The sequence below is a fragment of the Uranotaenia lowii genome, chromosome 3, assembly GCF_029784155.1.
Source record: "Uranotaenia lowii strain MFRU-FL chromosome 3, ASM2978415v1, whole genome shotgun sequence".
NCBI lineage: Eukaryota > Metazoa > Arthropoda > Insecta > Diptera > Culicidae > Uranotaenia > Uranotaenia lowii.
Window position 1 is genome coordinate 169,468,307 of NC_073693.1, and position 11,442 is coordinate 169,479,748.

General features: G+C 33.0%; 1 protein-coding gene across 4 annotated transcripts in view; it reads left to right on the forward strand.

Moving 5' to 3' along the window:
- Nucleotides 1–6,407, forward strand: part of LOC129753496 (potassium voltage-gated channel protein Shal) — a 784,223-nt gene extending 777,816 nt beyond the window's left edge. For all 4 annotated transcript variants that reach the window (XM_055749315.1, XM_055749312.1, XM_055749313.1 and 1 more), the window contains one exon: nt 2,003–6,407. Coding sequence is in view for 3 of the 4 variants with exons in the window: in XM_055749312.1 (XP_055605287.1) it covers nt 2,003–2,026 (24 nt within the window). In the remaining variant the exon portion in view is untranslated. The remainder of the gene's footprint in view (nt 1–2,002) is intronic.
- Nucleotides 6,408–11,442: the final 5,035 nt, after the last annotated feature.

Here is an 11,442-nt window from a genome sequence, read left to right on the forward strand (position 1 = left end):
GGTAGGTCCAGTAGCAATCAATAACGAAACCCGACCGCTGTACGTTCAGGTGCGAAGTGCAATCAGACACATTCATTGAAAATGAGCGATTTTCGGAACACTGATTGTAAGTTGATTGACTGAAGCGAATTTCTCGAATTGTAATCTATCGATTCTAAATATGATAATTAGAATTTAAAAATTGTTAAAATTATTTTATATCAGGAAATGCTTATTCGTTTTTTTTTTTTTCAAAATCAACCATTTCAATACAGGGTGACCAGCGAACCAGAAAACCGGAAAAACCGGGAATTGAAAATGGAACCGGGAAAACCGGGAAAAAACCTGGAATTGCAAACCAAAACCGGGAAAGTTATTTATGGATTATTTGTTCCTATATATTTAATTCTAAAATTCCTTCATTTCATCATGATTAAACTTTTCTCTGAAGCTTTACAATCCATCGTCGTTTATTTCAAGATTGTGAAGCAAGAGCGGAAAAATGTCGGAATAAATGAGTAAAATGCCGGGAAAAGTCAGGAATTTTATCAAAAAAAAAAAAAGATTTACGAACTCAGCAAATACATTTGTCAAAAAAAAGTCGTAAAAAATTTCTCGATCATAAACTATTTTTTAGCTCACCCATATTGTGCACTGCAGTGAATATAAGAAAAGTTTTAAAATTAAAAAAAAAGTTCGTTCGTACTGCAAGTTTCCGCTTGTGGGACGAACCACGCTAGGCCTACTATTGTGTGGTGGTTGCTACAGCTCTATCAGTATCAACCACTGCAAGGCCTGTGAGGAACAAAACGATGAAATGTGATGAAAAGTTTTTCAAATTAAAATTACCCTTCCGCTCATTTTCAACATCTTTCACCTTATTCTAATCTTCAATCCGTCAATATTCTTTCAATTCTTAAATATTCTTTCTCAAAGAATATAAAATTTCACCAATATAGCCGATAAAATAATTTCATAAAACAAATTTACGGTGATTAACTCTTCATTTCATTAAAAAAAAACTTTTCACAATTGTGAAGTTTTAATGCGCTAAGTATTGGTATAGTTAACATTCATAGAGCTCATTGATTAAAGATTTTGTACCGTTATACACTTCCTTGACGAATATCTGGAAAAATAGACTGAATGAAGAATTTTTTTATAAAAAAGTGCAGTTTTTGCGTTAAGTAATTTATGGATGCCACCCTAGAATATTTTCAACACGTATGTAATGTATGTAGTACCCACATTTCAAGTTTGGTAACATAAAATGTGTAAAACCGGGAGGAGGTTGGGCGGGACCATAGCACTTAAATCAATAATTAACTATTATTATGAAAATGTGGAGGAAATTTGTTCACTTCATTTCAACAGAAATATCAGAACTGCTTTCGAAATTCATTGAGCCAATTAAGTTTGGAAAACTATTAAATCCCTACAAGTTGAAGACTTCAACTGCTCAATTACTTATTTGTTTATAAGAAAGGATACCGATGTACGAACAGCAATAAAGTGAATTTGAAAAGGAAAATCATAGGGAAAGGATTCCAGAGAACATCTAATCATAAGGTAAGGTTTGAGAGAAAAATTGGAAATTAAAAATCCCAAGGGCTTATGGAACATTCGAGACTTTCATTCATCCGTTGTAAACTTTTATGAAACAAAAAAAAAGTTAAAAATTTCTGCAAGAAAAACTAATCAACTGTAAAACATTTTTATTACATTAAACAAGTATTACTGTAGGTACCTTATATTTTTAAACGTTCAAAAATGCCTTACGGACGACTGGTATGCAAAACAAAGAAATGATAAATTCCACTCGCTTTCCCTGCGATAAAGCAATCCTGCCTTCGCCACAAACACCATTTTCTATCTCTTTCTACTACTACATTTTTTCAATATATACAAAAAAAAACTGCAAATCCACCACGTACTGCGTGCAAATGACCTAAAACCGCACTAATTAAATATTTTTTATATCTCTTCCACGTCACGTGCCCTCTTCTCGTTTCGCCGAACCCAGAACTACACTTCTGCAAACCAATGATGTCAGGAGGACGATATTCCGCTGCGGGAGCGAAAAAAGTCTTAATAAATTCCGGCCGCCAGCTTGAGTCAATGAATGTTGTTGTTGTTGTTATTGAAAATGACCTGAGGCCGCCTTCGAGCATCGGAGGAACGTGAGCTAGTAGCAGCAGCAGCAGCAGAAGTAGCAGTGGAACGGCCCCCACTTCTCAGGATCTTCCAGAATGTCTAGGCACTTCCGGGGATTCTTCGGACGGAACCAATTTCGGCTCCCCAGCCAGCAATATCTGTATCCAGTTTAAAACGAGAGAAAGAAAGAGAGAGAACGAATGCGTGTGAGTCCTAGGACGGATGAATGTGAAACTTGTTGAATCTAAAAATCGTGAGTTAAAGTAGTGTGTCTAGTCCAACAAACAAAAAAAAAAACAAGTAAACTGAAGCAAAGAAACATCAAACATCCCGTCGCCATTTTCGTGTTAGTATATATTTGAAGAGAATGAAAAAAATATACCCTAGATAGATTTAATGTCCATAGTTGATCCCTGCGCTGTGCAGCATCGATCTTCCGGAAATCTAAAACCAAACACAGGAAAATTCATCATTCATCCAGACAACCCTCGTCATTATCATCACACAGTCACTTTTTGGGTTGCCGGAGAAAAAAAAGCACCTAAGGATAGATTAAAAATTACCAATTATAGATGTACAGTGTTATTCTTTCTACAACTCAAATGACGAATTGCAAAAACAAAACAAAAGGGTAGTAAACTAGAAGCAAAGTAATAAAAGAAAGCAAAAAGAGAATTATAAAACAACCAATTTATAGCGAAATCAAACCAACAACAATTCGTATGAACAAACAACACTAGGGTAGCAATTAAATTTAGTTTAGTTATTGAACGAACCTAGTCAAAATAACTAAATCTCAAAACCCATAACCTATATCTGATTCTGATGGATTTAAACCGTTTAACAAATCAGTCCAATCCAGCTCACTACGGATTCGGAAGGGTAAAAGTGAAACATAGCTTTAACAACAACAAATGAATAAATCGACTACTTACTCTATTGATCCAATACTTACTAAACACACAAAAACGTGAAATTATGACCTTTGTTCCAAAAAAAAAAAACAAAATTAAACTACCAATCTCTCATGTATATCATTGATGAAACGTGTTAATGTTCTTCTTAACGAAAAAAAACAAATATTCTCAAAGAGAGCGCGAAAAAGTCTTGTCCGTTACTTTCTCTCGTCGTGTACACACATACAGTCACAACTACACACCCTAAAACACAAACACACGCAAATAATCACGCATCAACAAAAAAACAACAACAACAAAACTCTATTAGACATATGTTACGTAGTAAGTGAACTCTCGTATGCAACAACGGCATAGACAGAACAAATCAAAATCCCAGAAATTTGAAAGATGAAGAAAAAAACTAATAGGAAATATCACATATCAAGTGGCAAGGGGTGGCTGGTGCGTGTGAATGTATTTTTGTGTAGTTTTGAATTAGCTAACGCCAAGCATCTCGCGTCAAGCTTAATTGTTAGCCATCTGAATGACATTTCTCTTAGGACGCCACCTATTGTCGAACTCTAGCAATTTGGAGGACATCAATGCATTGCATTGGTATGAAGATTCTCTAACAACATTTTGAGGTGCCATCCTTAAATTCAGTTCAATATAACACAACACTGTTTATGTTCTTTATATTTTCGATAAAAGTGTTTATAATGTTCAACAATCTACAGATTTTTAATTTAGGAATTGTTTAATCAAAACTTCTCTTTTTTCCTCTTTCTGGAAATCACGATATTTTGTTTTGATTATTCAACATTCTTCTTGATTCCAAATTGTAGTATTATATTTGAATTTTGGTTCCAAATACTATTAATTAACGATCGTTAATCTTGAAACAAATTTTCATTTAAAATCGTATTTCTGCATACTGATATAAGTTCTTGAATGTTTCTGTTGCTTAAGGGGGGGGTAGGGTCTAACACTTTCAAAAAATCGATTTTTTTTATTTTTTTATTTTCTTATTGTAAAACATTTCAAGAATGTTGTGTCAAATTTTCAAGTCAATTGAAGCAAAACTGTAGAAGTTATAGGCCTTTATCTCCTGAAAACTACTTATCCGATTCTTTTCAAATTTGGAACATATTTTCTACATATAAAATACCAGACCCCAACGTTTTTCTTTTTCGATTTTTTTACTTTGGGGAGATTTTACAGGTGAAAAATGGCGGATTTTTAAGCGAAAAATCGTAGTTTTTACTTCAAACAGTCACAAAAATTTCATAAAAATATTTTTAAGTTAAATAAAAACGTTGGGGTCCAGAAAAACATCTATTAAAAATATTTTGCTCTGATTTTTTGACTTCAGATGATTTTGTGCTGAGATACAGTGTCCACCGCAAATCCTGTTTTCTAAAAGGCATCCTCGAAAGTGCTCCGTCACCGGCTCATTTTTCAATATTTTTCTACGAAAAAATTACTAAATGTTCTTTTAACAATGCTTTGTATAACGCAAAAAATTTGAATACATTTGTTTGAACGATAGCTCTAGAAAAAAATCGTGAAAATTGTGTTTTTTTATACCCGTTAGACCCTACCCCCCCCTTAAAGATATTATTTTAAATCTCGAACCTAGAAACCATTTCACATTCTGCTGAGGATTGGAAACAATTCAATCCATTTTAAAAGCAAGTTAATGGGTATTTGTTCTAATAAGAAAAAAATGACGTATGAAATTAGCTCAAACCAGACAAAGATTAAAATTCAAACGCGTTGCTGGCTGAAATTCAAAAGTTATTTTGTCAATTCATTCTTAAAATCTCCTACCTTTGAAACGCATTCGACAAGGTATGAAAACATTATTTGATTTAAAAAATGGGTCGAGAAGATCTTCTGCTGAAAAATTGTAATTAAGCCCTCTAAAGCTCTTTTTTTTAGTTTCATGATCTCAAAACTTTTGTTCTACGAATAATTTTATCAATGAAAAAAAATGTTTGAATTTATTACATAAATTGCATAACCACAGGGGCTAAATATCTTTCTTACTATCTTTCTGATTGTAATTTTTTCATACTTCACCCTTTTTTCCTTAATTGTAACCCATATGAGGCTGCCTTCATAGCTGTATTTATTCAAATGTTTAGTCGAATTGTTCCACACCTGAGATATTTTATATTCCATCTCTTCTACCTTACGAAGATGGTTGTAACTCTTAAGCCTCACTGCAAATAATTTTTAAAGCTGCAAATCACTTTTTAAAATTTTCCCTGTCATTAAGCCTCTCTTAGTAGTAGCTTTTCAAACATTTCCCATTAGTATGGATTTTAAAATTAACAAGTTTTGAAACATTTTGCGCAGAAAGTTTGTTAAACTTATGATTGGCTATGGTTTAATGCCGATTTAAGAATGCCCCGTCTTAAGGAGGAGTTGGGAATTTGAGGATTCTTTTCATTCTCAAAGAAAACATTTAACAGTTCAAATAACCAACTCATGGCAAACACAATCTGCAATTTGAGCTCACAACGCGTTTGATTATTGCTCTCATTTTTTTTTCCTAGATTTATTCAAACATAAGAAACCAAGAAATTAGGCATCAACATCTTAGATCGGATACATTCCACGCACCAGAACATCTTGATGTAGTTGCACCGAAAAATCTTGTCGCAACTCTAGTGAAAACTCAGCCATTATCGGATTTCCATGTGATTTTAGTTCGCAGTGTGTTTTACACTTTGTTCAACTCTTTAACGTATTGTAAAATCTTCCAAACAAATCTGTGAATAAAAAAGGAAAGAAATTATTAGTGTAAATTTATACGAAGCTTTATCGTTGTTTAATAACTGAGGAAACTTTTTTAGAAAAGATGAAAAGCAGAAAGAAAATAGAGGTTAAACGACAAATACAAAAAGATAACAATAAATGGATGTTATGATATTGAGTCAGATAAGTTAGTAAAGCAACAACTGAATTTTCTTATAAGTGTAAAACGAGTTTACAGAATGATAGCGTATTTTAAATAACCTTACAAGCCGGGAGTGGAAAAACCAGAAAAACAAATGATAAAATGTGAACAAAACAACAGAATCTAGTTTTATCAACGTAGTTTAGAGATGAACTATTCCATTAAACGGAAGTCAAAGTCGGGTTCAACCGTCTGCAAAAAACAACTAGGAAACAATAGCAAAAACAAACAACCACACTGTAAAAGTTCTGCAATTTACTAGCATTATGAAAATGGAAACGAATTATCTAGCGAAACAAAAAAAAAATCGTAATGAAAGTGAAACCAATTTTAAATACGTTGCAACTTGTTACTAACTTTGATCTTCAAAGCAAATAGCGAACCGTATAAAAGCAAATGAAAAAAAAGAACAAATTATATTGCCACAGACCGGAAAACAAACCCCTACTAAGCCCGACAACCCCCCTTTTGTAAAAGCTGTTTAAGTTTGACGTGAGTTTACTTTTTTGAAAAACTGTAGCTAATTTTCATTGAGACTCAAGTGAAAAATAAAGAAGAAAAATACTACCAAGCAACATAACATCCCTGTGTTTAACAATTCTAAAAGCGAATACAACTTTAGCGTAATCGTTGTGAGGAAACATGTAAGACATGAAATGTTCTAGTAATTAATGCAAGAATTAAATAAAAAATTGACAAAAATAGAGCATCGTTTTCTTATCGTCCTTCACAGCATTGGAAAAGAGTAGATTCTAGCATGGGGTAATTTATTTCTACGTCTCTTTCCATCATATATTTGAGGATTTTATTTCCCTTGCTTCGTGCAAAACATGAAATAATTTTTTTTTACTACAGTAGGATCAAGTCAAACTTTATTCTCTTTTAACTTATTTCACAGACAGAATCTCAGTCAAATGAAAGTGATCCAGATCAAAAATGCAGAAGATAGAATCTATCTGAAGCTTTTCAAGTTAATAGAAGCAATTGAACAATTTCAAGTTAATAGAAGCATTCGAATCATAATATCTGAACCTTCCAAAAGTGCAAATTTTTAGAAGAAAAAACATTTTTTTTAATTGGGGTGGAATTTTGAATTTTCTTTCATAATAAGTTTAGGGTTTTCACTAGTAGATTTTCTATACTTTGAACCCATAGATACCAGCATTTTCTTATAGGCAGGGAAGAATGGGGTTACTTCATCCCCTATTTTTATTTTCATCATTTTATTTGAGAAAATTTAGGAACTTGCCGTCGTTTACATTTTCTGACAGCGTTTAATTTCAAGTTTATATGCTTCAACGAAAGGAGACTTGATGCTTAATTCAGGGTGGGTTGACCCTAGGCAAAAATCTAGTCAAATCCGAAGATAAAAGTTCCGTTGACTATTTTTTGCCATATTAGTTCTCATTTCAAAGTTTTTAAGCTAAGAGAATTCTAAAAGATCTTCTACTACCCTGGCGGCATTGCATACTTTAAGGCGGAATTTTCTAGTGTTTTGATAAATCCAGTATTTCGAGTCCCTTTTTAACAGATAATTACTGGACAAAAATTAGAAAAAATCTATACCAAAATCGGTTTAAATTTTAACAATTCTGAGATTACTTTTTACGATCATGTAAATAGTTTAGGCATCATTTTCGAAAGTAATCTTTCTTGGAATCGTTTTATTTCAGCTCAGTGTGAAAAAATCTACAGCTCTTTGAAGAAACTGAATTGAACCACTAAAAGTTTAGATGTTCAAACAAAACTCAAACTTTTGAAGTGCTGTATAATTCCTCTGTTTGTTTTCGTTTCTATTTTATATTCTAACGCTGCTTGTTATAATTTAGTAGACAGAAGTTTTCAACCTTACTAGATATGATAGAGTAACAAACTTCCAGAAAAGTTTTATTAGGTAGGTGTCCTTTCACACGATTTTGCAGAGCATGCTTATTCATCTAGTGGGTAAATTAAAATTAGTAAACCACTCTATCTAAGATCCATTCTTACTTCTTTTAACAACCCGCGTTCCAATAGCCTTGTTGTTCCGGTGCATAGCTCAGCTTATATGAAAAAATCGTTTTTCGTTAGAGGTGTTGTTCTCTGGAATTCTTTACCTGTTAGAATAAAATTAGCTGCTTCGGAGTCGGAGATTTCAAGTGGATGCTTTTAACAAGCTTCACAAGTCAAGGTAAAATCACCAATAAGAGTAAGTTTAGATTTTCTATCACACACTATAGAAACGATAATTTATTCGCAAATATAACACCACATTGTGACAATAAAAAAAGATATGTTACATAAAACTGAGTCAATTTGGGGTCATTTTTGAAATTCTCAAACCCTGGGGGCTAAAAAGCTGCGTTTTGGTTCAAAACTCTTCCATGATTTTTTGCAGAATTTTTGAGTAAAGTTTACATGAGTAAATTTGAACTTTTAGGTTTGTATGGAAAAATAGAATATTTTGTACTAAAAAATCAACATCATTTTTGTTTCTTCTGTGCAACCGAGCCAGCTGATGGTTTTTGTGCCAATTTATAAATTTCTTACAGGAAATTTTTCGCTGAACAACTTTGTCGAAAACCGTAACTTCGTATCTTATTAGACAAAATAGTTATTAGCTGTTTAACAGGGGTATGCCTTTAGGTATTGATAAACAATAAATTCAATTGACACCACTGCTCGCGCCCCGCGAAGTATTGCATGAAAAGTAGTCATGTAATACCTCGCTAGGCACCCAGCAGTGGTGTCAATTGAATTTATTGTTTATCAATGCCAAAACACATACCCCTGTTAAACATTTAATAACTTTTTTGTCTAATAAGATACGAAGTTACGGTCTTCAACAAAGTTGTTCAGCGGAAAATTTCCTTGAAGGAATTTATAAATTGGCACAAAAACCATCAGCTGGCTCGGTTGCACAGAAGAAACAAAAATGATGTTGATTTCTTAGTACAAAATATTCAATTATTCCATACAAACCTAAAAATTTACTCATGTAAACGTTACTCAAAAATTCTGCAAAAAATCATGGAAGAGTTTTGAACCAAAACGCAGCTTTTTAGCCCCCAGGGTTTGAGAAATTCAAAAATGACCCCAAATCGACTCAGTCTAATGTTACATGTCTTAAGTTTCAAGAACGAATAAACTATGAAATAAATAATAATAAATCACATCTTTACATCGATTTTGAATAGAAATGGCGGACTCGGATAACGCGGAAGCTCAAATTACCGGAGCTCGGATAAGCTGGGCTCTACTGTATGAGTGATCTATAATGATAACATAAACAAAGGCGTAAACAAATACTGATATTATAATTATTTCTTTATTTCATTCTTGCAACGTAAAATAACTTTTTTTTTATTGTTACAATGTGTTAGGTTTATTTCTTGAATTTTCTGTAAAGCTTATCGTTCCTGATTCGTTACTAATTTTAAATGCCGTTTTACTCCACGAATTCCTCCAGTACTTAGAGTATGGTGGGGTAAAAGTACGACCTTAGTGCTATCCTATTTTTAGAAAAATTTGGCGGTTGTTTTTCAAAAAACCAAGAACAGCATTTGATTCTATAGACTTTTATCTCTCTTCTACAAAATTACGAAGATAATCGATCGACGCATTTGATAGCAGTAGTGAAAATGCCTAACTGCTATCGAAACGTACTCTTACCCCACCTCTGAGGCAAAAGTTCGAATGATGTGGGGTAAAAGTACGACCATTCAAAATTCCACATTTCTGCATTAAGTCAAGAGGAAAATTATTTTATATCAATCTTTGCTTACAAAAGCAGCTTCTGTGTTCGCTTTTTATACAAATTCTATACATGGGTAAATAACCTGCGCAAATTTTCAGTTCTTTACCAATTGTCCATATTCAACAGGTTTACAGAATCCAGTACTCATCGAATTTGGGCAATTTTTCGCGCGAGCAAATCTTGTAGAAACAAAAATATGCGCTGATGTTTCCAGAGCATTTAAAAAATATGTTTAAATTTTCCGTTCAGATTTACTTCAGTAGACCCTTCGTACTTTTGCCCCATTTGCAGTTCGTACTTTTGCCCCTTCATGGTTTCTCATGATTCACAGTTTATTGTGCAGAACAGAGACATAGTAATTAAACTCTTTCTTCGGCATTCGATAGTGATTAAAACCAACTAAAAAGACACATAAAAACTTTCATTGAAAGCCAGACTTTTGATTGCACAAACATGTTTGCCGTTATTTGAAATATTACATAATTCAAGCAAAAAAGCTACTTTACCTCATTTTTCGGAGTATTTTCAATTTCTACAAAAAAAAAATTATGGCTGGTTGTTGGCAGTCAAAATCACTATCAATCCACGCCAGAGTTTTGAATTTTACTGTTCTCGGTTTGTGATAATCCCAAAACGTACTTTTACCCGACTCGTACTTTTACCCCACCTTACTCTAAATACTTTTTGAACTCTGATTTGTTTTGTATCGTTTTTTTTTTTTAATTTAGAGGAAGATTATTTCAACTAACAATACCTCTAACAAAGATGGACCTACCGTAGTGAGTCGAACAATGTAAAGAGGTAACAATATTTCCAGTTCGAGAATTCCTTAATGGGATTAGTAAAGTTTTCAAATAAGGTGGCAATAAGCGATGCGCATTCTGTTTACGGATCTTTCTAAAGCAATAGAATAAAGAAAATCTCCATAAATGAGCAAGGGGAAAACATAAGTCTTGAAAAGTTTAAGTTTAGTTGAAACGTCCAGGTGATTTTTCCTTAGGTTTATTCTTTTGAGTGCACCAAAAATTTAACAGCATTGAGCATTGCTCTGACGGTTCCAGGAAAGATCTGTTTTTCTTTGGAATTTTCCCATACCAATGCAAATTTGCTATAGCTTCGTGGTTGAGATCTCACAAAAAAAACCTCTCTTGTCAAGCTCTCGAGACTACCTTCTTTAAATATTCCTTACTCCATAAAGTGGTTACTTTTTAGCAATAAATGAGCATAAAAAAACGAGCATGTAGACCTGATTTTCGGTTGACCTAATTCTTCCATCAAAGGTCGTTTGCAAGTATTGCACGCAACTATTGCATTCAATCTTTGATGAGGGTTGACCTGATAAAACATTTCACTGAATGAAATGCTCTTGTTGACTTCATCGGAAGCTTTCTACGAACCTCTCGATAGGCAGGCAAAAATATCAAATCAATTTTTTGTTCAGAATCCAACAATAACGATCCGTTATAAGAAACAGACCATAATGCAACGTTAGTAGCTGTTCTGACATTACTCGAGGGATCATATGTATATTTGAATTCACATTTTAAATGTGCTTTGATGAACCGATAAGTTGAAAATGCGAATAAAACTGCATCTTTACTAAATTATCCATTACAATCACTTTTACTAAAAGAGCTTAGTAAGATAAGAGTTGTTTTTAAATCGTATTCTGGGTTGTTTTACAAAAATGAAATTAAAAATATTTATTT